The 27,773-nt window shown below is 39.2% G+C and overlaps 1 protein-coding gene and 1 non-coding gene across 7 annotated transcripts in view; one reads left to right on the top strand and one right to left on the bottom strand.

The window, feature by feature from the left end:
• Fxr1 (FMR1 autosomal homolog 1) overlaps positions 1–24,843 on the bottom strand; it is a 66,711-nt gene extending 41,868 nt beyond the window's left edge. For 3 of the 6 annotated variants that reach the window (XM_047563194.1, XM_047563197.1, XM_047563199.1), the window contains exons 1-2: positions 24,679–24,841; positions 580–632 (exon numbers count right to left, since the gene is read on the bottom strand). In XM_047563194.1, the coding sequence (XP_047419150.1) occupies positions 580–632; positions 24,679–24,729 (104 nt within the window). In that variant the 5' untranslated portion in view covers positions 24,730–24,841. Of the gene's footprint in view, positions 1–579; positions 633–24,678 lie in introns of all 6 variants that reach the window. The other 3 variants (XM_047563198.1, XM_047563195.1, XM_047563196.1) reach the window with 3 other exon arrangements.
• On the top strand, positions 13,268–13,387 carry LOC124993858 (U6atac minor spliceosomal RNA). The gene has a single exon (XR_007110374.1). It is a non-coding gene; the product is annotated as a U6atac minor spliceosomal RNA (small nuclear RNA).
• Positions 24,844–27,773: the final 2,930 nt, after the last annotated feature.

The following is a 27,773-nucleotide window of genomic DNA, read 5'->3' as shown; positions in this document are numbered from 1 at the left end:
CTTTTCAGGCAGTTCCAGAAGCAGCTTAAAAGTGGAAGTAGAACAGTTCTTTCACCGTCAGTTAAACAGTGCTCTTTTATAAGCCTTCTCAACCAAGCCTAGCTTACTGTCTCACTTTTAGACTACCTAGCCCTTATAAGAGCTGTAGAATTAGTTCTTACTGATTAAAACTAAGCAATTAAAGTGGTCTGATATTTTATTTTCACTACTATTAGTCATTTGGAAGGCCTTCTATAATATCATTTCAAAATTCTGGGCTTTTAAAAATTAAGCATATTATACAATAACACTTGACGCTGCATCTATTTCTACAAAAACAACTTACTGAATCAAATCCATACATGTTTTGGCAAAGACAAAGGACATGGGGGGGGGGGGGAGACAAAAAAATTGTAGGCAGAAAAAGAGGTAACGGGTTACCAAAACTGGGTTTATTGGAACTCATAAGGTGATCAAGCACCCAATATACTTCACTCAAAAGTAAAAGCATTTGGCTCACTAGCAGTAGGAAAATTCAAATACAAACAGATTAGTACTACCACTCTATAACATTAATCTTTGTCAAAAAAAATAACTTACTTATTTTCAAAAACAACTGTGAGGGAATCTTCATGAACATCTTTGATAAATCCCTGCAAAGAAACAAACATTGAAATCTCATTGTTATTAAGTTAAACATTACATAATCCTATAAAGCTATGCTAAGATACCAAGACAATGTGGAATACTGTAAGAACAGAGAGATTAGAATTTAGGCAGGTATTGGTTTCAGTTTCATCTCCATTTATGAAATGAATGATCTTTAAGTTACTTAAATTCTCTGAAGGACACTTTTAACATAGTATCACCTATCTTGAATTCAGCAAAAAAATAAATGTTCATCCTTGTATTATAGGTACTGACTCAATGGGTCAGAATTTAGTGCTGTGACTAAAGTTCATTATTTTGAATTGTGTCTGAAGGTCAAGATCTGGAATCTGGTGCCAGCATTTATATCTCAGTTCTACCACTTGCATATTCTTGAGCCCAGTTTTAACCTAATGGTTATTCAGGTATACCTCATAAAACTATAAATTAAATGACAATTCAACACAATATAGCTGACAGTTAAGAACTCAATTTTATTATGTTATAATTATTAAACTATGGCCACCTGTAGTAAAAAGTCTGAAGGCATTTTGAATAGTATCTTTAACAGATATCTTATTTTTTTCTAACTACTTCTCATTTTCCTTCCCTTTAAAAAAATAAAAAGTAGGTTAAAGCCCAGCATGGTAGCTTACACCTACAGTCACAGCAACTAGGGAAGCTGCAGCAAGAGGACTTTGAGTTTGAGGCCAGCCAGCAACTTAGTGAAATCCTGTCTCAAAAAATAAAAAGAGGGCTGGGGATATATAGCTCAGGTGGTAGAGTGCTTGCCTTGTAAGCACAAGGCCCTGGTTCAATCCCCAGCACTGCAAAAAATAGATAGATAGATAGATAGATAGATAACATAAAAAGACTGGGGACACCATTCAGTGGTAAAGTGTCCCTGGATTTAATCTCTAGTACCCACCCCTCCCCCTCTGAAAAAAATCATATTTATACACACACACACACACACACACACACACACACACACACATATATAACAAACTGGCAGTGGGGAAAAACCCAAAACAGATCAACCCCAGAAATCTTTGAAACTGAAGGAAGTCTTAGAGAACAGAAGGTAACAGCTGGGACTATCACCATTTTAATAACATATGACCAAGCAAAGATATATAGGTAATCTAGTGCCCTCCCCTCATATTTGCTACTCAACTGAATTATCTTTGTAATTTGACCCTGTTCTCTTTCTTCTCCAGCCCCAAATGCCTTTTATCTCATTTGTTTTGTGCTACAGGATATTTCCAAGCAACAGCTTCAGGAGTCCTAAAACTCAGGATTATGTCCTGCTTCGAAGGGTGCTAATAACCAGGGGGCTGGGGAGCGGCCACAGGCTTGTATCCCAGTTACTTAGAAAGCAGAGACAGGAGGATCATGAATTCAAAGTCAGCTCAGCAATTTAGCAAGGCCCTAAAGCACTCAGTGAAATTTATCTCCAGTTCTTCTTACTTTGAGATAGGGTCTTGCTAGGTTGCCCAGGCTAGCCTCAACTTTGCACTGCTCCCGTCTCATCCTCCCATGTCACTGGGATTCTCAATTTTTAATAAATATTTCAGGAACCAAGAATTTCCAACTTCATAAATATTAGTAAATTGTCTCTTGCCATCAGAAGTTAGTGGTATTTTCAACTTTAATACTTTCTAATCCTTCAACAAGAAACTTCTGAGTTTGGACAGTGAATCCCAGTTTCTGCTTAATTCAAATAGATTAAATAGGAGTAATTCAAATCAGAATGCCAAACCAACAGAAAATTCTGCTAATCATAATAGAAACCTATTTAAACAATCTAAAAATCCAGGCTTAGCCCATCTCAATGCGGCATGCCTGTAATTCCAGAGACTCCAGAGACTGAGGTAGGAGGACTTCAGGTTCAAGGTCAGCCTCAAACATTAGGAAGGACCCTTTCTCAAAAAATGAAAAGGGCTGTGGATGTGGTCCAGTGGTTAACCACCTCTGGGTTCAAACCCTGGTACCATTAAAAAGGGGGGAAAAAAATCCATGCTTAATCACTCCCCCACAAACATTTCACCCATGAACATCTGTGTCAACTTTGCACATTACACAAACTAATTAAAAAAAAAAAAATCTTTATAAATCCACCCTATTGCTAATTTCTTTTCACAGTAAGATACAACAGATTTACTATTCTCAAAAGAAATGCAAATGACCAATAAATGAAAAATGTTCTACATCTTTAGCTATCAAAAATGCAAATCGAAAGTACACTGAGGCTGGGAGAGTGGCACACTGGTAATCCCAGCAGCTTGGGAAGTAGAGGCAGGAGTTATCAGGAAGAAAGACAGCAAATCCAAAGCCAGTCTCAGCAACTTAGTGAGACCCTGTCTCAAAATAAAAAATAAAAAGGTCTGGGAATGTAGTTCAGTGATAAAACTGCTCCTGAGTTAAATATCCTGTACCCTAAAAATAAAACTACACTGAGATTCCATCTCGGTTCAGTCAGAATGGCTGTTATCAGGAAAATTTTTTTTTAAATACTGGTAAAAATAATGCTGGTAAGAATGCAGACGGGAGCTGGAGGGTCTTACATATACACTGCTGGTGGGAATATAAATTAGCACATCCACTATGGAAAAGCGTGAAGTTTCCTTTAAAAAAAAAAAAAACAAAAAAACTACTATATTATCTAGATATACCACTCCTAGGTATCTACCCAATAGAATCAAAGCCAGCATACAAAAAGAGGTCTACATACTATGTTCACATAGCACTATTTACAACAGCCAAGTTATGGAAAGGATGAATGGATGAAGAAAATGTGGTTTATACACGCAATACAGTATTACTCCACCAAAATGATGAATAAAAGCATGTCAGTTGCAAGAAAACAGATGGAAGTGGAGATCTTCATGTTAAGTAAAATAAGCCAGACACAGAGCAGTATTGCATGTTTCCTCTCATATGTGAAATCTAGAAAAAATGTTCTGAGTAAATACATGACATAAAAGTAGAAGGGGAAGAGAAAAGGGACCGGGGGAAAGGATAAGGAAGGGAACAGGGAAAGTAGGAAAGGAGGGTAAGAACTAGGGAGGATGGATAAGATGAAGCATACTACATACACATATGGAAACACCATAATGAAACTCATTAATTTGTATAACTAATATATAATAATTAAAATTTTAAAATTCCTTGGAATATGTCCCCTCACCCCCATCCCCCAAAAAAAGACCTAATACCTAGTCTTTAAGTCTTACATAAAACGTAATTGTACTAGTAGGTAACAACTCGGGAGGCTGAAGCAGGAGGATTCCAAGTTCAAGACCAGCCTCAGCAACTCAATGAGATCCTGTCTTAAAAAATAAAAAGGGGCTTTTGGAGTGCAGCTCAATGGTACAGCACCCATGGGCTCAACCCCCTGTATATTTATACTACAATGAATAATGCCTAAAGTTCTACTCCCCAAAATAGGTACTATCTCTCCACTTGTCACAGGGGATTAAATCCAAGGTTTCCTGCAATCTAGATAACTGCTCTACCACTCAGCTATACCTAACACACACAGTTCCAGAACAAAGTACTTCGAATGACCAGATCTCTAAAATTCAGTCCATTTAACATAATACAGGCAATATTTTTAAAGATGTTTTGGCATTCTCCAAGCCACCAAAATAATGCTAGGTTGCTATTTGTTCAACAGACCCAAAAAGTCAGGATTGGGTCTTCAGCAAAATCACTGTCGAAATGCACCATTAGCAATAGCCACATTTTTCTGAACATGGCACAGAATGGCTTTAGGCCTTTCATCTGGCCCAAGACTCTAAGTAGACAGATCCCCCCCTATCCTCAGTTTTACTTTCTACAGATTTAACTGCCCAAGTGTCAACTGCAATCCAAAAATCTTACGTGGAAAATTCCAGAAATAATAAATTTTGAAATCACTTTCTTGAAAAGGTATCTATACAAGAAAAAAAATAGGGGCTGGGGATACAGCTCAGTTGGCAGAATGCTTGTCTTGCAAGTACAAGGCCCTGGGTTCAATGGGGGGAAGGGGGATACACATTCTTGAAAAAAAAAAAAAAAAATATATATATATATATATATACACCATCAGTTTCAGACATCCAATGGGGAATTCTGATCATATCGCATAATAAGGGAAGACTACTGAGTTTCTCAGAACAAAACCTTTTGTCTTCTTCCCATACATTTGCTAACATGAAAGGTTCTAAAGCATCATTATGAAATACCCATTTTGATTATTTAGCCCAATATCTGGTTAAAATTGATACTCTTAACTATAGTTTAAAATTAATTAGACATCCTTAACAGGACTCCCATAGCACAAGAAATAAAATCAAGAATCAATAACTGGGATAGATTCAAACTAAATAGCTTTCTCTCAGCAAAGGAAACTATCAGGAATGCGAAGAGAGAGCCTATAGAGTGGGAGAAAATCTTTGCCAATCATACTTCAGATAGAGCACTAATTTCCAGAAATATAAAGAACTCAAAAAACTCTACACAAAGAATACAAATAACCCAATCAACAACAAATGGGCTAAGGACATGAACAGACACTTCACAGAACATCTACAAGCAATCAACAAACATATGAAAAAATGTTCACCACCTTCAGTAATAAGAGAAATGCAAATCAAAACTACACTAAGATTCCCTTCTCACCCCAATTAGAATGGCGATTTATCAAGAATACAAGCAACTATAGGTGTTGGAGAGGATGTGGGGTAAAAAGTACACTCATACATTGCTGGTGGGGATGCAAATTAGTGCAGACACTCTGGAAAGCAGTGTGGAGATTTCTTAGAAAACTTGGAATGGACCCACCATTTGACCCAGCTATCCCACTCCTCGGCCTGTACCCAAAGGACTTAAAATCAGCATACTACAGTGATGCAGCCACATCAATGTTCATAGCTGCTCAATTCACAATAGCCAGACTGTGGAACCAACCTAGATGTCCTTCAATTGATGAATGGATAAAGAAACTGTGGTATATATATATAGAATGGAATATTACTCAGCTATAAAGAAAATAAAATTATGGCATTTGCAGGCAAATGGATCAAATTGGAGAATATCATGCTAAGTGAGATAAGCCAATCTCAAAAACCCAAAAGGCGAATGATCTCACTGATAAGCGGATGATGACACATAATGGGGGGTGGGAGGGGGGCAAGAATGGAGGAAGGAGGGACTGTATAGAGGGAAAAGTGGGGTGGGAGGGGTGGGGGGGAATAACAGAATGAATCAAACATCATTACCCTATGTAAATGTATGATTACGCAAATGGTATGCTGTTATTCCATGTACAAACAGAAACATGTATCCCATTTGTTTATAATAATTTTTTTAAAAATAAATTAATTAGTAAGACAGTATAACACATCCAAAGGATGATCAAAATCTTAAAATTTTATCCCCATATCTGATTCTAAAAAAAAAGCAAGTAGGGCTTCACTCAAAGGAATATCATGTACTGAAATGTACAAGGAAGAAGGCATTTGGATAAAGTAGCAGGAATCCATGAGCAGTGGGAGCTTCTACTTGAAGCTTTTCAAATGCAATCTACCCCAAAATTGAAATTAAAGAAAAAAATCCTTAGGGATTCATTAAGGTAGAAAATTAATTAACAATCAATTCACTTTGTAGATGTAAAAGTTTTACACAAGCTGAAAAATAAAATAGACAAAAGGTATTCTACTCACACTAAAAAACTAACTCTTACTAAGGTCCTCAAAAAAAAAGTGGAATGGGAGATCATCATGTTAAGAGAAGTGCAAGACCTATGTGCAGAAATTTCTGAAATACTTATGACTATATATGGAAAATTCAGAAAAACATCAACACCATATTCGTATGTGAATTTTGATACTGTATGTTTCCACATGCCTCTAAAATTAACCTACAATTTCCATGGGATCCCACTAAAATGTTGACAGAGTGTATGTATTCTGTTGGGGAAGAAAAGGTTACTCTAGATAAAAATAAAAATCTATATTTTAAAAAAAGGTGCTGACATTGGGAGTGCAAAGCAGGTACCCATCAAACATTAATGCTTACTTTAAAACTACAATAATTATCAGGTTTTGTGACACACACCTGTAATCCCAGATATTCAGGAGGCTGAGGCAGGAGTATGGCAAATTTGAAGCCAGGCTCAGCTACCTTAGTGAGGCCCTAGGCAATTTAGCAAGACCCTGTTCTCAAAAAATAAAAGGGGGTTGGGGGTTGCTAGCGATGTGGCTCAGTGGTTAAGTGCCCCCCCCCCAAAAAAAAAAATATGAGTTGAAAGATTGGAATCTGGCACAGTGGCATGCATGCACCTGTAATCCCAGTTACTCTGGAGGCTGAGAGAGGAGAATCATAAATTCAAGACTAGCCTTATCACTTTAGTGAGACCCTGTCTCAAAAAATAAAAAGGGCTGGAAATGTAAGTTGGAGTTACAGTGCCCCTGAGTTCAATCTCCAGTCTTGGTTGGGGGGGTGGGGGTGGGGGAGCACTGAAAGACTAGACTGGCTAGTGGTGCATGCCTATAATCCCAGCAACTGGGGAAGCTGAGGCAGGCAGATCTGGAGGCCAGCTTCAGCAACTTAGGAGACCCTCATCAACTTAGCAAGACTGTATCAAAAAATAAAAAGGACTGGGATATATAGCTCAGTGGGAAAGTACCCCATGGATTCAACTGCCGATACCCTGGAGCAAAAAACAAAGTTGAAAGATTAGTATTAAAAATATAGCCAAAAATCAGAAAAAAATAGTGAACCTGGTTGTAAGTTGCCTAACAACACTATATGATGATGAACAAAACTGTATTTATAAGCCCTTCCAAGTTCCTTATTTTCAGAAAGGAAAATTTCAACAATATGTATCCACACAACTCTCATGTTTCACTCCCTATATTATAAACATAAACAGTTCAAAAATCTCATGTTTCTGTAGCTCTTTTCATCATTATGAACCAAACGTCAAGATTAAGTCTGGCACTGCAGGTTGCAGTGACACATTACTTGTGATTCCAGCGACTTGGGAGACTGAGGAAAAAGGATGGGAAGTTAGAGGCCAGCCTGGGCAACCTAGGGAGATTCCATCTCCCTAGATCACCCCTGGGTTCAACTCCTGGTACTGGCAGAAAAAGAAAAAAGATTCAGTCTGATAGCAATACTTAACAAGAGAATATTGGTACCTTTCATAGTTTCAGAATGAAACATCAAAATCTAGTTCCCAACTGAAAAAGCAGTTTTATGTTCAAAACATGAGCTTTAGTTTAAAAGAAAGTTATCACTTAAAAAACACATTAATATCAGAGGCCTTGAACAATGGCTTAAGAAATCTTTAACGTACAGATCCATAAATCCTTGACACCATTCCACTAAACCCATTACAAACATCACCCTCATCTACAAAAATTCCTTTGAATATAACTACCACTACAGAAGGTGGGGGGGGGACCCACTACTGCTTCTTATTACACAATGTACTACACACACTAAACTCCTTATAAAGGGAAAAACAAACTTAAAAACCTTAATACTCAGCAAAGTACCATAAACTGTAGCGGCTTTGAAGACTGAGGTGAATGGAAGCAAAGTTCAGAACCAAAAATCCAAGATGTATAGTCTAATGGGTCAAATCTTATATCTCACTTTTTTTTAAACAGTGCTGGGGGTCAATCCCAGGCCCCCAGGCATGCTAGGTAAGCACCCGGAGTGCTTAAATTTCAAAATTCTTATCAGAATCACTGACTGCAAAATAAACTACTGACAGCAAAAGAAAAGCTAGTAAAAACACTAGCATCTTTCTAAATGGAGGTCAGGAACTATCCTTAATGCAATCATTAACTTTTTGATGATTCCAATCTCAAAAATAAAAAGTGCAGTGGGGTAGCACATTCCTATAATACCAACTATCTTGAGAGGCTCAGACAGAAGGATCCCAAACACCTTCTGATAAAAAAATAAAAAGCACTCTATTAAACCTAAAAGAGTGGATGAAAATTCTTGGAAAAAAAATAAGTCCTGGAGATTTGTTTCTTGTTTTGGGGAGGGATGGTTTACAGGGGAATTCAACCCAGGGGATAATTAACGACTGAGCAACATCTCCTTTTTATTTTGAGAGAGGGTCTCACTAAATTACTTAGGGTCTAAACTAAATTGCTGAGGCTGCCTTCAAACTTGTGATCCTGTCTCAGCTTCCAGAGTCACTGGGATTACAGGCAGGTGCCACCATGCCCAATGGAGAAAGAACTTTTAAAGTATGCTTGTGCCATCGACCCTCTCCATGGCACTCAAGAAGATAGGGTGAGAATAAACCTATTAATGTGAAGACGTTTTGACCAATTTATTTTGCTTGCTATTTTGTATGCAAGTGTTTAAAGGAGACTTCTCAATATATACATAAGAACACTAAAAGAGACCTGGATGGGTGGTGCATGCCTGTAATCCCAGCAATTTGAGACGCTCAGACAGGAGGTTCTTAAATTCAAGTCTAGCTACAGCAACTTAACAAGACCGACTCAAAACAAAAAATAAAAAGGGCTGGGGATGTGGCTAGGGGGTAAAAGCATCCCTGGGTTCAATCTCCTATACCTGAAAAAAAAAATAAATAAATAAAAGATAAAATCATAACTGATTAGCAACACTGCCTCTTACAGAGGTACTACCTCTGTACCAAGGTTGGGAGAATGGATGACGATATTTTAGGTACAATGAAGCTGCATACATAGATCTGTCACTAATTTCCCAAACATTTTATGCAGAAATAATTTATTTCCTGGATTCTAAACCCAACTTCCAACAATTTAAACATCTCCAGCCTTGGCTTACTGACACCTCAAATCAGTATGTCCACCATCAGAATACCATGTTTTCCAGTTTAGTACCCTATACATGTATGGTCCATTTTATGATTTTTTTCATTTGTTTGGTTTTGTTTGTCCCCCACCCCACAAAATTGGGGACTGAACCCAGGGGGTGCTCTACCACTGAGCTACATTACCAGTCCTTTTTTGAGACAAGGTCTTGCTAAATTGCAGAAGCTGGCCTCAAACTAGGAATCCTCCTGCCTCAGCACCCAAATTGCTGAGATCACAGGTCTATACAGCCACACCCAGCAAAGATTTGTTTTGTTTTGTTTTAAATAGGGCAAACTTGCTGGGGATAGTGGCAGATGTCCATAATCATACCTACTTCAGAGACTGAGTCAGGAGGATCCCCAAGTTGAAGGTCAGACTGGGAACACTGCAGGGCCCTGTCTCAAAAAAATAAAAGGGCTACAGATGTACCTCAGTGATAGAGTTCCCCTGAGTTCAATCAAAAAAGTTTTTAAAAAATTAAGATTGGTGATGCACACCCGTAATCCCAGACGCGGAAGGCTGAGGCAGGAGGATCACCAAGTTCAAAGCTGGCCTCAGCATTTTAGCAAAGCCCTAAGCAACTTAGTGAGACCCAATCTCTAAATAAATTTTAAAAAGGGCTGGGGATGTGCTCGGTAGTTAAGTTCCCTTGAGTTCAAATCCCAGCACCCCAATTAAAAAAAAAAAAAAAAAAGAGAAATTTGAATACAGCAAAGTCTATTATTTTTGCAGTCTATTATTTATATTTATTTTGAACACATGGGAAGCTGCTGAGGCTGGCCTTGAACTTGCAATCCTTCTACCTAAACCTCCTGAGTCACTACAGATTACAGGTTTGCCCAGCGGCAGACTTCTATAACCAGGGTTCAAATACAGCACAACGCAATAGGCATCAGCTGTGTGTAATGAGTTAACTTCTCTCTCATGCATGCTACTACCTCTGTACCAAAGGTGGGAGAATTCAGAAAATACTGTTTCTGGTGTTTTATAGTTCAGACTGAGAAAACTCAAGACTGAAAAAAAAAGTCTTATTGTCTCCAAGATCTGGGTAATTGTTATTACCTAGGTAACTTCATATAAAGAAGTTTAAAAAAAAAAAATTGTTTCTTAATTTGCAAGCTAAACATGTTGAAGTTTCTCAAGTTGTGATACACACATGTACTCAACTCAAAAGATAGCCCAAGAATACCTAATACTACTTCCCTTCCTTAAAATATCTTGATAGATATCTTCCTAATGTTTTTATGTTAAGTAATTGAAAAGATTCACAATAAAGCAAAATTTTTATGTTCCTGGACTATTCACATAGTTAAACACACACACACAAAAGTTCTTATAATAGAGCAAGGAAAAAAAAAACTTCACTGAAGACAACAAAATACAGCAGTCTCACTGCTCAGATTTGTCTCAGATTCACTAATTAATATGTGGTAGGTAAAATGAGAAGACCCGAAGCAATAAAGACTCCTAACTAGCTTTGTTAGGAGTCAAAAGGCAAATCACAATGTTCCCTCCTTAAGGTCTCTCAGTCTTCTCAGAGCACCCCCAGAGACTTTCTGGAGCAATTCTCAGGAGGTTCTATCAATACAGAATAGAACTCAGTCTCCCTGTATGCCAGATGTCATCATCCTCTTATCCTGATCCTAGACTAGAGAGATGGATAAGGAGAGGAAGTACCGAATTCCTACACATGCCCCCCCCCAAAAAAAACCCCACCTTTCAGAAGTGCATTACTATTTAATACTTGGTGCTAGCACAACTGGTGCATCTATATGAATAATCAAAAACATTTTTTTCTTTGCAGTACTTAATAAGTTAAAGATGGAACCAGGGGCATTTTATCACTAAGCTACAGGCCCTCTGCCCTCCCTTTTTTCAGTACTGGGAACTGAACCCAGGACCTTGTGCATGCTAGGCAAGTGCTCTACCACTGAGTTATATATCCCCAGATCTTTTGATTTTTTATTTTGAGACAGGGCCTCCCAAAGTTGTCCAGGCTGGCCTTGAACTTGCAGTTCTTTTGCCTCAGTCTCCTGAGTTGCTGGGATTACAGATGTGTGCCACTGTAGCTAGCAAAAATATTTCTTGATGTAGTAAATATTTAAATGTAAAAACAGCCTAAGAAATTCTACCTATAACTGGTGCACAAGCTGTTTTAACCAGGACTGCCTTAATGGGAGAAAAAATAGTTCTAACACATAAAAAGGCAAACATTAAATTCACAAATGGGAACCAGGCATGGTTGCACATGCCTGTAATACCACAGATTCTGGAGGTTAAGGCAGGAAGAGGGCAAGTTCAAGGCCAGCTTCAGCAACTTAGCCTCAGTGATTAAAGTGCCCCTAGGTTTAACTTCCAGTACCAAAAAACGAAAGCAAAAAGAAAAAAAAATAAATGGAATCTGCAAACTAAAGATCCAGCAAGATAACCTTTACATCCAACAGCGCAACAGAAATTATATACAAAACCCTCTTCTGGCAGGGATAAAAGAGACCATTTTGTGCTACTCCGTGTCCTGGACATCTGCAGAGCCCTGGATGCTGGCAAAGCCTTGGTGGTAGGATTGATGGCAGGGAGAGAGAGGAGCCACCGTGACCCTGATTAAATCCTGAGCCACCCTGTTCTCCCCAAGGCACCCAGTGAGGGCTGCCTTAGGATGCGGTTGCCCAGCACTGCCACCATGCCCATGCCCTGGAGTCTTGGGGACATCCCGCCTGGCATCCACTGGTGCCCCATCCTGGAAGAGCGCAGACAGTGTGAGGGGTACAGGTGGGAGGAGGGGTAGGACATGTTACTATCAACAGTGGTTCTGGGTGGGGGTTAGGTGAAAAGACATCAAAAAAATAAGAGTTGTCATTCATTAATGGAAGAAGTGTTAGTCTTTTTGGAAAGTAATCTGTTAACATTTACTAGCAGTGGTTTTAAAGTTCCACTCAACCAAGTTTTCCTGTTCTTTGAAATCTAACGGAAACAGATATGGAGAGTGACCCCAAAAAAAGAGAACAAAATTACTTAACTGGGGAATGACTGAATTTGATATTTGAAAATCATGTAACCATTACAAATAAATGACACTAAACATGAAAATAATCATTATGTAGATGAGTCCACTTTTATGGAGCATGCTGAAAAATTGTATTGGAGAAGGTAACTGGGGGTTGAACCCAGGGGCACTTAACCACTGAGTAACATCCTCAGCCTTTTCCATTTTTAAACTTGAGACAGGTCTCACCAAGCTGCTTAGAGTTTCATTAAGTTGTGAAACTGGCTTTGATCTTGCCATCTTCCTGCTTCAGACTCCTGAGCCACTGGATTATAGATGTGTGCCACCACGCCTGGCATACATTTGTATCTGAATGTACAACTATATGATTCTATGAAAATGGAGAGAAATCTGAAATCATGTACTTGGCTATACAACAAGGGCACCTGAATTGGAAGGGGGAGAGAGCTATAAAGTGGTGAAGGACAGTCAGGGGGAAAAAAAAAGCCTGCATATCACACCTATACATCTATAAAATCACATGTATGTGAATATATAAAAATTATTTTAAAAAGTTGAGAGTGTTAGCCAGGCGTGGCGGTACGTGCCTGTAATCCCAGCGGCTCAGGAGGCTAAGGCAGGAGAATGGCAAGTTCAAAAATCAGTCTAGGCAATTTAGCAAGGCCCTAAGCAACTATCTCTAAAAATATAAAAAGGGCTGGGGATGTGGCTCAGTGGTTAAGCGTCACTGGGTTCAATCCCTGGTACACTCTTCCCAGCTCCCCACCAAAAAAATAGTTGAGCGTTATATGATAGGTGAGAAAGTTAACAGTTCCCTTGACAAGGATGAAAGAAGCAGGTCCTTGAGCCTGACAACATGCATACAATTAAAGAAGTGAGTTACATCTTGAACACTTTTTGTAAACCAGTACTTGTTCCATATAGCACATATGTATACATGCACATCACTACTCACTGTATTACAATTTTTCCACCTTTAGTGATCTCAAATCTATGTTTTTATTAAGAAACCTTTTAGATGTCAACAACACTAAAAGACCTTTTTTTTTTTTTCTTTCTGGTACCAGGGACTGAATCCAGGGACACTTAACAACCAAGCCACTCCCCAGCCCTTTTTTAATATTTAATTAGAGACAGAGTCTCACTGAGTTGCTCAGGGTCTCAGTTAAGTTGCTGAGACTGGGTCTGAACCCTCAATCCTCCTGCCTCAGCCTCCCAAGTTGCTGAGATTACAAGTGTCTGCCACCGTGACCGGCACTAAAAGGTCTTGGTTGCGATCTGATACCAGTAACAAGCACCATTTATTAGACTGTTACTGCAATAAAAATCTCTCTTATCCAGGCAAGGGCATGCTTCCAGTTCCATAAGGAGGCTGGGACAGGAGAATCATTTGAGCCCAGTGTTCAAGACAAGCCTGGGCAATATGGCAGATCTCATGGGGTGGAGGGAGTCTTGCCAGGTCAGGCAAGGCAGCACACACCCTGCAACAAAAGAGGTTGAGGCAGGAGGATCACAAGAAGTTCAAAGCCACTCTCAGTAACTTAAAGAGGCCCTAAGGAACTTAACAAGACCCTGCCTCAAAATACAAAATAAAAAGGGCTGGGGATGTAGCTCAGTGGTTAAGAGTCCTTGGGTTCAATCCCCAATATAAAAATAAAATTTTTAAAAATAAAAAATTAAAATGACTGTGGATACAACTCAGTTATTATGTGCCCCTGAGTTCAAACCAGGTTACCATCCGGCCCTCAAATTTACCTATGAAGAACATTTTTATTGTTTTTTTTGGTACCATGAATTAAGCCCAGGGGTGCTTTACCACTGAGACACATCCCCAGCTCTTTTATAAATATTGGGATGGGGTCTCACTAAGTTGCTCAATAAATTGTTAAGGTTGGCTCTGAACTTGCAAATCTCCTGCCTAAGCCTCCAAAGTCCTAGGATTAAAGGTGTAGGTCACTACACCCAGCAGGAACAAATTTTTAAAGATAACTAAATCTGCAAAATAAAAATTACTTCAAATCAATGGACACTTTTTCTGATGGACACATGTTCTACAAAAAGTCAAAAAACTTACTATATTATACATTACAAAAATTATTGCATCCTTATGGACTAAGTTCTAATATGGAAAAAAAATCAGTCAAGTCTTCAGCATTCATTGGCACTGAGTATTAACTGTTCTGAAAAAAAGAACAGAGGGCAATAAGAATGTGAAGATTTCATAATACTTATCTACTACCTCTTGCATACTAGTAATGTTCATAATTTCATAAGCTTATAATATTTAACAGTTCTTTTTTGTTTTGGTACTGAGGACTGAACCTAGGGGCAATTTACCACTGAGTTACATCCCAGTCCTTTTTTATTTTTTAAGACAGGGTCTAAGTTGCTGAGCATCTCACTAAATTGCTGAGGCTGGCCTCAAACTTGGGATCCTCCTGTCTCAGTCTTCCTAGTCACTAGGATTACAGGCATGCACACCACTGTACTTAGCCTATCAGTTCTTTAAATGGAATAACTTTGTTTCCAAATGGCGACCCAGAACTATTATAACAATACAGTCCCAAAGGATCGAGACTGCATTTATTTCCTCTGAGTGTATAAAATTCTGTAACAACATCTGAAAGTAACCAGGATCAGTACCCCTAAAAGAGCTATTGAAGTTCAGTTTGAACCAAAATCATTAAGGATATAGTTCTGTCTGTGCCTGTGTATGTTATGTATGTATGTGTGTACGTGTATGTGTGTGTGTGTGTGTGTATATAGTTACTAAGATCACACAATTAGTGTGTCCAGAAGCCAAGTGATTCACTTGTTCATTCAAATATATACTGAAGGCTACTTTATGCTAAATACACAAGTTACTACAAAACCTAAGACTTCAAAATAACCTGAAATACTATTAAAACGAAGTTTAAAAAGGGGGATGAAAAAAATTTATGATTAATCAATCAGATTAAGAAAGGGGGTAGACAGAAACTTGAGTGATGTGCCTTGTGATCCCTAAAATTATATTCCCCCACCCTCGGAACTGAGGACTGAACCAAGGGATGCTTTACCCCTGAGCTAAGTTCCCAGTTCTTTTTATTTTTTGAGACAGGGTCTAAGTTGCTGAACCTACAATATTCCTTCTTCAGCCTCCTGGGATTACAGTCGTGCACCATCATGCTCAGTTTGATCCTTAAAAAAATATTAACGAGAGCACATATTCTTTTTGCCAACAAAAACTACTTCATTAGGGAGAACTCTCTTTATTCATCCTCCCAAAATAGATGAGTGGAAAATGCTGAGGCTAGAGAATGAGACAAGCTAAAACAACTGATATAAGTTATCTTGTTTTAAACAATGAGCAATGGGAACAGAAATCTGCTTTAAGTAAACTTGAGATTTAACTGTATTTCAATGTTACCATGTCTTTCAGCTTCTTTACTCTAAGAACAAATTATAAGATCGCTATACATGTACATGTAATACATGAGCCTACGTATATGTTGCACAGGTTATGTATGCATCTTTTATGTTCAGATTAACATAGTAATGTCTGAACTCACATTAATTTGGCTTTGTTCCAGCTAGCTACTTTCAAAATTTGGTCCCAGAGAAGCCATCAGTAAAGTCTTCCTAATTATTAGCTAAGCATCAAAGAAAACAATCTTCTAAATCCTTTTGATAATTCAAAACTACTCAGTGGCAAGATTACTAAGAGACAACATATCACTGGGCTGGGTATGAGGCTCAGTGGTAGAGCCCTGAGTTCAATTTCCAGCACCACAAAAAGAAGAGAAAGGCATGACACATCATTAAAAAAAAACTACTTGAGGCGAGGTGCCATGGCACACACCTAAAAACCCAGGGACTCAGAAGGCTGAGTAGGAGAATCACAGATTCAAGTCAGCCCCAGCAACTTAAAGAGGTGCTAAGTAAGACAGACCCTGTCTCAGAAAAAGGGCTGTGGGTGTAGCTCAGTGGTAAAGCAACATACCTTGGTTAAATCCCAGTACTGGCCTCCCAGCCAAAATTACTTGAGGGTACAGGTGAAACTCAGTGATAACAGCGTTTGCCTAGCATGCAGAAGATCCTGGGTTCAATTCCAGAACTGAGCAAAAACAACTGAACAAAAGCAGTTATTACAAATGCATAAGCGCGTATGTGTGCTTGTGTGTACGCATATGCATTTCAAATATGTACCTAAGTATCTTACACAATCAACAATCTAAAGGCTAATAATTGTGGAGGGTATAAATCAGCACTACTGAACAGAAATAAACCACTGAGTTATATATACCTTTATATTTTCTAGTGTTTCTATTAAAATAAGTAAAAAGAAACAGATCAAATTAATTTTAATGTATTAACCCCAATATACCCAAAATAGTATAACATGTGAGTATTTAAAAATTATTAAGGGGCTCGGGATACAGCTCAGTGGTAGAGCACTTGCCCAGCATGTTCAAGGCCCTGGGTTCAATCACATCACCAAAACTAAAATGTATTGAGATATTTTACATTATTTACATCAATTCAAACTACCATATTTCTGCTCATTGTCTAGTAGTTATTATAACAAAGAGCACATTCCTGTAAAACAGACAATACACCTTATATTATTCTTGGGGAATCATCTGGATTCAGCCCTAATTCCTGATGCATCAGTAACAATTTAGCAAACCACATATATATACATACTTCAAAAAGAATCACACCTTAATGGTTAAGGAGATAATCTGTGGAGTCAAGGATCAGAGTTTGATACTATGGAGCTGGACTCAGCCTCAGTACCCTCACATGGCACTATAACTATCTGCCTAACTGTGAGTGAGAGAACAAAATGAGAAATACCCATGTACCTACACAGTATGACAAGTAGTCTGGGTGCTTATTGCTGTTATTGCTTCATACTGCAGATGAAAAACTCAAGGTCTCACAACTAGCAATTACAAGAATTAGGGTTCAATCATGGAATGCATATTGCTCTTTCCACTAGGGGGGAAAAAAGCTAACTTGCTGCATTTGGAGAATGGGGTAATGGGGATTGAACCCAGGGGTGCTTCACAATTGAGCTACATCCCCAGTCCTTTACTTTACTTTTTATTTTGAGATAATTAAGTTGCCCAGGCTGGTCTTGAACTTACAGTTCTTCTGCCTCAGCCTCCCAAGTGGCTGAGATTACAGACATGCTACACCACCGTGGTTCAGCTAATTTGCTATATTCTTAACACTGTTTTAGAGAACTCAGTTAAACAATCTAGTCAAGTGTCTGCCCTCATCTTCCTAAAATTTCCTTTAAAGAACCTCAAGTTGTATGCTAACCTAAGCAATTAGAAGTGAAAGCCCTAACCAGGCACAATGGCCCACACCTACAACTCCAGCAGCTTGGAAGACTGAGGCAGGAGGATCGAAAATTCAAGGCCAGCCTCAGCAACTTAGCAAGGCCCTAAGCAACTCAGTAAGAACCCGTCTCAAGATTTAATAAATAAGTAAATAAATAAGGAGGGGGGTTTGGTGATGTGACTCAGTGGTTAAGTGCCCTTGGTTTCAATCTGGGGTTCAAAGAAATAAAGTGGTGAAAGCCCTAAAGTTAAATGCCATTTCAGTTACAGTATAATCTTGGGCAGGTTACACCTCAATTTTTGAATTTCCTAATGTATAAAATAGGGATCAAAACATTCCTCATGGAGTTCCAAGAAAAATGTGCAGGAAATGCATGTAGAAGTTTAATACAATATCTAGTGAGACATTCTCTCATTGAACTATTACTTTACAAAAAGGTACACAAATATGATACAGAAAATATACAGGTGCACTAAGTAAAAACATGAAAAAAAATTGTTTTCTGGACATATAGAAAGATCTTGACAATATATCTTATCATAGATTTGGGTAGGTTTTTAAACTTTTCTGTTTTCAATCTGTTCCATAATTACATATTGATCTTATGTAAACTGCTTTATAGGAAATTCAAGCACTTAACTTAAAAATTGTAGTCAACACCAACTAAGTGGTAAAGATCCCAGCCTTCCTTCATGCCAACATGTTCCAGCAATCCATGAACAAAAAATAAAAATTGCCTGCTGGGTGCAGTTGCACATGCCTGTAATCCCAGAGGCTTGGGAGGCTGAGGCAGGAGAATCACTAGTTCAAAGCCAATCTCAGCAACTTAGCGAGACTGTTTCCAAATAAAATACAAAAAAGGGCTGGGGATGGACCTGAGTGGTTAAGTGCCTCTAAATTCAATCCCTGGTATCAAAAATAAATAAATTTCTTGACCATTTATTTTTACTTAGTTAAACCTTTGGTCTTTAACATTTATGAAAACCATATTTTAAATCTGTACAACTAAAAATTAGCCTTAACATATCTGACATTTTTTAACAGAGAACCCTTGTATTAAGATAGCCCCCATCTTTTCCTCAATTACTAATCTCCACAAAGCAATCAACCAGCAAGATTTTGTGCCCCCTTTTTGGGGGGTGGGGAGGTTTACTGGGGCTTTAACCCAGGGATGCTTTAAAACTGAGCTATACTCCCAGTTTTTTCTTATTTTGGAAAAGGGTCTTGCTATCTTGCTTAGTCCCTCAACTAAGTTGTTGAAGCTGGTCTTGATCTTGCAATCCTCCTGCCCCTGCCCCAAGTCACTGGGATTATAGGCATGTACCATCATGACAGGCAAAAAGATTTTGTACTACCTGAAAAGTCAGTATACACTCAAAACACAATTCCTCCACGATATATCTAGCCTTCATTAGTAGTGATAATATACCTCCACCATAATTCAGCTATTACTCTCATATTTCATTTAATATTAAACTAAAAGAATAAGGAAATTAATTATGGACATATTATAGTACTTTGAGATTTGTTTTGTAAGTCAATTTTATAGTTAAAACAGAAATCCCAGAACTCTAAATGTAATTAATTCTATCTTCCACAGAAAGGTACAGAAATCATTTATCCCTTAGAGACTACAAGTTTTCTTGGAATACCACAGAAACTTTACATGAGTCAGAAACTAAGTGACTTTTTTTTTTTTTTTTTTTTTTTTTTGGTACTGAGGACTGAACCCAGAGATGCTTTACCACTGAGCCACATCCCCAACCCATTTTTGAATTTTGAGACAGGGTCTGAGTTGCTTACAGCCTCACTAAATTGCCGAAGCTGGCTTTGAACTTGCAATCTTCTGGGAAGGCATGCATCACTGAGCCTAGTGTGACTTACTTTTAATTAACATCTACTTAAAATTGTATGCAGGAATCGGGGTGTATCTCAGAAGTAGACCATGTGCAAGGTCCTGGGTTCAATCACCAGAATGCCAAAAAGTAAATTATATTCAGTTCAAGACTATACCATGCAATGTTACTACAAAGTTTAGTATCATAGGACATAATAGCATGCACTCGTAGTCCCAGCTACCCAGGAGGCTAACGCAGGAGGATCACTGGAACCCAAGAATTCTAGAACAGCCTGGGCAACATTGCAAGACCCCACCTCATACACACACACACAAAAAAAAGTTTAACATCATACACATCAGTTAAAAAGCATATTAAGGGCTGGGGTTGTAGCTCAGCAGTGGAGCGCTTGCCTGGCATGTGAGAGGCACTGGGTTTGATCCTCAGCACCACATAAAAATAAACAAATAAAATAAAGGTACTGTGTCCAGCTACAACTAAGAAAAAAAAAATTTTAAAAAGCATGTTAAGATGAAAATGAACACAAGGTTTTCTTTTATTAGTAATGATATGTTCTAAAGTAAGACTTGTGGCAATGGTTATACAACTGTAAATATACTAAAGAAGCATTCAGTTATACAATTTCATAGAACATACATTCTCATACCTTGTCATAGCCTCTTCCTAAGATCAAGTATAGCATATACATTTTACCTCAATAAAGCTTTCAAAAAAGGTGTTTTACATTTTCAATAGTAAACCTAACACGGTGCTCCCAAGTAGGGAAGTTACAAAAGAAATTATGTTATATAAAATTATACACCATCAAATGTTTAATACCTTCTTATTGTTTTCCATTCCTATAAATTTATAGGGCTAGCTGGGTGCTATGGCACACACCCGTAAATCCCAGTAAACTCAGGAGAGGTTGACCCAAGGGAGCACAAGTTCAAGGTCAACCTCAAAAACTTAGCGAATTCAAGACCCTGTCTCAAAATAAAAAGAACTAAAGATGTAGCTCAGTGGTCAAGTGTCCCCAGTTCCAATCTCTAATACAAAAATAAATAAATAAATTTACAGGGCTGTAAACAAATATTTCTGTAACTACAGATCCATCATAAGTAAGCAACAAGCAGAACAATAATAGCATGCTATCATATGTATAAATATTGTAGGGGGGAAAGGCCAAATTTTGTGTAAAATCTTCAAATGTTCATCTCATGGCTGATTCTAATTATTTTGTGAAATATTTGTGTGTGTTTGTGGTACTGCAATTGAACCCAGGACCTCATATGCTAGGCAAGTGCTCTACCCACTAAGCAGTTTCTCCAATCCAAACTTCAGTTCATTTAATCAGAATCTGCAGTGCACTGACAACATAATACTGGCTACATACCTCAAGGCACGATGACACCTGTCTTTGAAACTCTTCAATATCAGTTTACACTTACAGTCAAGCATGTATGTCATGTCCATGTATGTGGGGGGAGGAGGAAAAAAGAGGTGGGAAATTCAGAATCCCCCATACACTGGAAAACACTACTAGGAAGAAGAAAATACACCAAAATGTTCAACAGCTCTTATCAAGACAACTTAGTTTTTGCTAAGTTTCCAAAATTCCCTCACTGATCATATTTTCTAAATTAGAAAGTAGATCCTAAGCTAAATTTAAGAAGCCAAACTTAAAACACAACACAGTATACTGTATGATTCTACCTATATACAGTACATGCAATCAGTATAAGACAAAATTATGAGAGTACAAAACACCCTAGAGGCTGAGGAGAGGGAAATTTGGGTAATCGTGAAACTACTCTCTCCCTTCATAATAGGGGTGATGGTTACATAACATTTATCCAAACTAATAACATTAAAAAAGATTGTTTTAGGAGGAAAAAAAGTTTGTAGTACTATAAGTAAATTAACTTCAGCTGGGCAAAGTGGTATATGCCTGTAATCCCAGCAATTTGGGAAACTGGGGCAGGAGATCACAAGGCCAGTCTCAGAAACTTAAAGACACTCAGCAGGTTATTGAGAACCTGTGTCAAAATTTTAAAAATGGGGCTGTAGCTCAGTGGTAAAGTGACACTAGGTTCAAACCCCAGTACTCTCCCAAAAAATAAAAAAAAAAAAATTAAAATAAATAAAATAACCTCAGTTTTAAAAGTAAATACTTGGGATTCTGAGAAAGGAAGATCACAAGCTAGAGGGAGATCCCAAATTAGAAGCCAGTGGGGAGAGGGCCAGATGCAGTGGCACATGCCTATAATCCCAGCTCCCTGGGAGGCTGAGGCAGGATGATCGCAAATTCAAAGCCAGCCTCAGCAACTTAATGAGATCGCAAATTCAAAGCCAGCCTCAGCAACTTAATGAGACCCCCAGAAAAAAGGACCCCAGCAACTCAGCCTGACCCAGCCTCAAAGTAAAACATAAAAAGGCTGAGGATGTGGCTCAACAGTTAAGCAACTCCCTCCCCCAGTCCTGTTTCAATCCTTGGTTTTAAAAAAATAAACAATAAAAGACTGGGGATGTAGCTTAACAGAGGACACCAGGGTTTAATCCCCAGCACCAAAACAAACACAAAAAAGAAAAAAAGGTCTGGGGGTGTAGTTCAGTGGTAAAGTATCTCTGGGTTCAAACTCCAGTACAAAAAATAAAAAAGTTCAAGACCACTTGGGGCAATTTATCCAGACCCTGTCTCAAAATTTAAAAAGGGGGGCGGGGGGGGGGGGCTGAAGGTGGCACTCAATATAGAGTGCTTTGTGAAGACCTGGGATACTTCCCCAGCACGACAAAAAAAATAAAGTTTAAAATAAAATAAAAATTCAAGTGGCTAAAAATAATAAAATGCTATTAAGGCAATTTTTTCCAAGTGAGCAGTTTCACTGAATCAAAAGGGACTGAGAGATTTGTTCTAAAATCCGGTACTAGTTAACAGTAAGCTGAAGGGCAGATGCAGAATTCCCACTTGTTTACTTCAAACTAAGGGTTCTCTCCACTTGACCATTCTCATTCTTTCTGATTTCTTGAACGACAAGTTTTCATTAAGTACAGTACAAGTGGATTATGGCAGGATAAAACTCCACAGGTTTAAGTGCAAACTTTTAGTACACACATGTGGCTAAATGTGTCCTTCCCAACCTTTACCAAACCACTACCCCCTTACTTGGTGAGTTTAAATGGGTAAGGAATTAAATCTGAATAGATCTAGGTTGAAGATTTTTAAGAGTATGAAGTAAGGTCAGTAACAAATATTTCAAATTCCAATGAAAGGACATTTGATTTATTGTGGGGGAAAAAAATGAGAAACTAAAATAAGATTGTAAACAATATACTAAAAGAACTAATCATCTCATAAAAGGGAAAAATGAAAAATTTGTATGGATTATCCGCTATTGCTAAAAAGTGTTCTACTCCTACATGATGCAAAATAATTTGATTACTGTGTTTTTCAACATGCAAAGAAAAAAATGTATACCTGTAACACAAAAACTGTACAGCTAAACAGAACTGAAACTTTGGGGGGGGGGAGATGATGCAAAATAATAACCCTTATCTATCCTAGAGCAGTATGGTTAAGTCCATTCCTTGTGCCCCAGCTAACTGTATCATAGGCAGTCTCTCAGGGAAGGAAATGCTAATGTAAAGACATCAGTAGTCATAATAAAAACTTATCAACAGGCACTGTTTTTACTTTATTTTGCCCATCTAAGGACATTTAAAACTAGGAAGTTTTTAAGAGTCCATAAGATGAGAACTGAGATTCCCCACTACGTGAGGGTTAAGCCAAACACACAGAACTAATCAGTAAAGATAAGAAAAAACGCTGAAAATAAGAAATCACAGCCACCATGTAAAATCCCGTGGGATAAAAAGATACACTGAAATAAAAACCTGTGAGAAATTATTCTGCGCACGTATAATACTCGTGTGTTAGAAGAAGGCCCTTCATAAAAATAGCCAAGACTCTCAAACATTTGAGATGCTGGCTTAGTGAGATTGACTGACAGACAACAGCTGGGCAGATTTTGTATTGATCTTGTAACATTCTGGCATGCTTTGGAAGAAAGGGAGAATCGAGGTAAGGAACCGTTATTAAGGCAAAAATAAACTGGATTTCATTTTCAGTTGTGACCCCTCCTACATTGGAAGCCCCTAACAAGTTACTCCAGAACCCCTCTCTTCCGTTTCCCAGCCCTGATTCCATAGTTATACATCTCCTTTCTCCCAAAGGAAATTAAAAAAAAACCTCGTGAAAGCAAAACAAAACAAAAAACCACCTTAGTGAAACTGATATAAAGAAACTAGTCACCATTCCACCTGCCTTCCTAATTCATTTCACGTTTTAAATCTTCAGAACTCTCGTCTTTTCTTCCGTAATAGAGGTGCTAGAGTAAGGAGCCGCCCAATTACCCAGGCCGCAAAAATATTTCGACCCGCCACATTTCAAGGTTTTCTACTTTTCTCTCTTGGATACTAACCCCCAAGCCGTTATCCCCCTTCCCCTTCAGACTCCTAAAGGCTCGTTGGCCCAAAACCCTAACAATACAAAGGTGAATTCCTGAGATTCCGCGAAGCACCCCCGAGGGGGTGGGCAGAGGCGCTCCCGCTCGGCCGGGTCCGAGGGGCGGGGGAGCGGGCGTGACCACACAATCCCACCGCCTCCTCGCAGGGCTCCCCCACCTCAGGCGCTCGGGCCTGTTCCCAGGGCGCTCCCAGCCGCCCAGGAGCCACTTGGCTTCTCCTGCCGGCCCGCCAAGGGCCACACCAGCATCCAAGAAGGCGGCACATGAACAGAAAAAAGCAAGATGTGTCCGACGTGTTGTTTCAAAACATAACGGAGCCCGGGCCCCCGAGACCGTTAAACCGCGGGTGGAGGGGGGAGAAGCGAGGAACCCTGCGGCCTCTGGCGTCGGCCTGGCCGTCCTTTCGACCCCGAACTTCACTCTCCGGGACCACCAGCCCTCCCTCAAACCCGCTCCAGCCCCCAGAAGACCCTACAAAGCGGCAAAAGGGTCAATACCTTGTAGAAAGCCCCGTTAGAGCCGCGAACCTCCACCGTCAGCTCCGCCATGTTGGAACCGCAAAGGCCGCTGGGAAGAGATTCTAGAAACTTTCCAACCAGAGGGGAGGAGGGGGGAGGGGCGTGAAGGAGGCGGGGGAGGGGCGGGGAAAACAGGGAGGAGATTGGGATCCCCCGCCCCGCACCCCTGGGGTCTCAATGTACCGCCCCGACTCTCCCAGCGGGATCCCTCCGCTCCTTACATCACTCACTGTGGGCTCCGCCCGCCGCCGCCTACGCCCAGTTCGCCTCCCGACACAATCGCCCGACCTTTACTGACCCGCCCCTGAGTCCCCGCCCCCAGTGCCCGCTGCCGGCTGGGCTCCGGCGGGTCGGCTGCTGCCCGGAGTGAACTCCCAGACCGGGACTGCGTTTCGCTGCGCTCGGCTTTCTTCCCTTAAGCTTCAAATGCTGGCAGCTCCACAGTGGCTTCCTCACCTAGGGAAGAGAAACTTTGGGGACTCCTTGTCCAACCTTTCATAAACGTACATTCTATCGGTTCCCAATTTTTGCACCCTGTTTTAAGTTCTTAGCTTTGGTTTTTTGTCTCCCGCCTCTCCTGTCCCTCCCACCACTCCGCTCCGTACTAGGAATTGAACCCAGGTGCACTCCACCACTGAGCTACCTCGCCAGCTCTATATTTTTTGAGACAGGATCTCCCTAAATTACCCAAGCAAAGGACTGGGTTCACTCTGCCTTTTTTTTTTTTAAGTAAGGACTTTATTATTATTCAAATTACAGTTTCACACCCCATCGCTGTTTGACTAACCTTCCCCACCTGTTACCACTTTAACTGTTTAAAAGTCAAACTAAGTATATTCACTACAACTTTGCAGTGTTACGACCTGGAGCACAGTTTGGGTCAATACTCATCACGCGAAGTTGTCTGAGACCCTCATAGAGCAGGAGGTCACGTTTTCCCCTGTGCTAACACATGTAGCTTCATAAGTAGGATCAAAGTAGAATTAACTTGTATGATTTTACCAGAACCTACCCCCACTCTGAAAGTATCTCTACACAGATCTTTTGAATGTTCATTTTAGCAATTTAATACCAAAACTTCCCAAAAGAATGCCTTCCGAAATAATACTAGAAGAACTCCATAATACGTGTGGTGTTACACTAATATAACTGTTTTCACAGAAAAACTTTTTTTTTTTAATAATGCGTTGCTGGGACTGGGTATTCCCAATGGAATGCCCACTAGCCTAGCCTTTGGAGTCCCCTCAACTCCAATGTTGACATTTAAGCTGGACCCGGTGGCACACACCTGTAATCGCAGCAGTTGAGGCAGGAGGATGGCAATTTCAAGATCAGCCTCAGCAATTTTGCCAGACCCTATCTCAAAAATCAAAAAGGAAAACAAATAAACAAAGCTATACTGGGGATGTAACAGTGGTAAAGTGCCTCTGAACTCAACCCCTAGTTCCAATAAATTAAAAAACTACACATTGGATTAGCACTTAAAACATCTCCAAATGTTTATAAAGAAAACAGTGACTCAAAAGGTACTCTGTTCCTATAAATGTTCTTTTAAAATTGTCCTCTTCAACACGTGCTGCTTTGCTCTTCTCGTTTGTTTTACGTAGTTGTATTTTGGTTTGGTTTGGGTATTGGGGATTGAACCCAAAAGGTGCTTTACCACTAAACTACATACGCAGCCCTATTTATTTTTATTTTGAGTCGTTCTGCAAAATTGCTGAGGCTGGCCTAGTATTTGCCGTCCCCCTGCCACAGCCTCTAAACTCCCAGAAATAACAGGCTTGTGCCACTGTGCCTGGCTGCTCATCTGCCTTCTGCCATGGGATGATATAGCAGGAAGATCCTCATCAAATGCTGAGCCTCAATCTTGAACTTCCTCATTTCCAGAACCATAATCAAATAAATTTTGGTCAATTATAAATTTAAAATAATAATACTTTAACAAATAAAAATGTTGACTGTGGCAAGGAAAACAAACTAAATATGCATCAATGAATAATAACCACTCATTAGACCTTCTGCCAACACTTCATATACTATCTTATTGTGATACTTCAGATCTCTACTGTCCTAGTTTGCTTTTTTTAAAAGTGTTCTTTAGATACAATTTGTACATTTTAAAGTGTAAAATGGCATGGTTTTTGGTATATTCGCAGTTGTGCCACCATCATCACGATATTTTTTATTCGTGTGTGTATATTAAAAAAAAAAAAAAATATATATATATATATATTTATATTAGGGGTTGAACCCAGGGGTACTTAACCACTGTACCACATTCCCAGCCCTTTTTATGATTTATTTTGAGACGGGGGTCTTGCTAAGTTGCTTAGGTCCTCCCCAAAATGCTGAGGCTGGCTTTGAATTTCTGATTTGTGAGTTGCTGGGATTACAGGCATGTGCTACTGCACCTGGCTCACAGTCAATTTTAGAACATTTTCACTACTCCAAAAAAAGTGATGAAAGTATAATCACTCCCCATTTCACCCTAAACCCCCAGGCTTCAGGAAGTCATTAATCTTTTTTTTTTTTTTTAATCTCTACAGATTTACAGTCTAGATATTTCATATAAATAGAAATATGTAATATGTGGTCTTTTATGCCTATCTTCTTTCACTTAGCATGTTTTCAAGGTTCACCCTGTTGAAGCATGTATTGCTACTCATTCCTTTTTGTCAAATACAGTATACCACTGAATGGGCACCCATCATTTTATTGTGGTTTGTGGAGGGGAGGTGGACTGATTCTGGGGATTGGAACCCAAGGGATACCCAAGTGCTAACCATACACTCTACCACTGAGCTACAATCTCGACTCCTTACATCATTCTATTTATTCATTCATCAATTGACAGGCATTTGGATCATTTCCATTTTTTGGCTATTAGGAATAAGAAGATTCCTGTACAAACTTTTGTATGTCTTTTCTTGTTTGTTTTTTTGTTTCGGGTACCAGGAGATTAAACCCAGGGGTGCTTGGCCACTGAGACACATCCCAGCCCTTTTTTTTTTTTTTTTTTTTTTTTTTTTTTTACAAATAGGGTCTTGTTAAGTTGCTTAGGGCTGCACTAAGTT

The sequence above is a fragment of the Sciurus carolinensis genome, chromosome 9 (genome assembly GCF_902686445.1).
Source record: "Sciurus carolinensis chromosome 9, mSciCar1.2, whole genome shotgun sequence".
Classification (NCBI taxonomy): Eukaryota; Metazoa; Chordata; class Mammalia; order Rodentia; family Sciuridae; genus Sciurus; species Sciurus carolinensis.
This window is presented reverse-complemented; position numbering and strand designations above follow the sequence as displayed.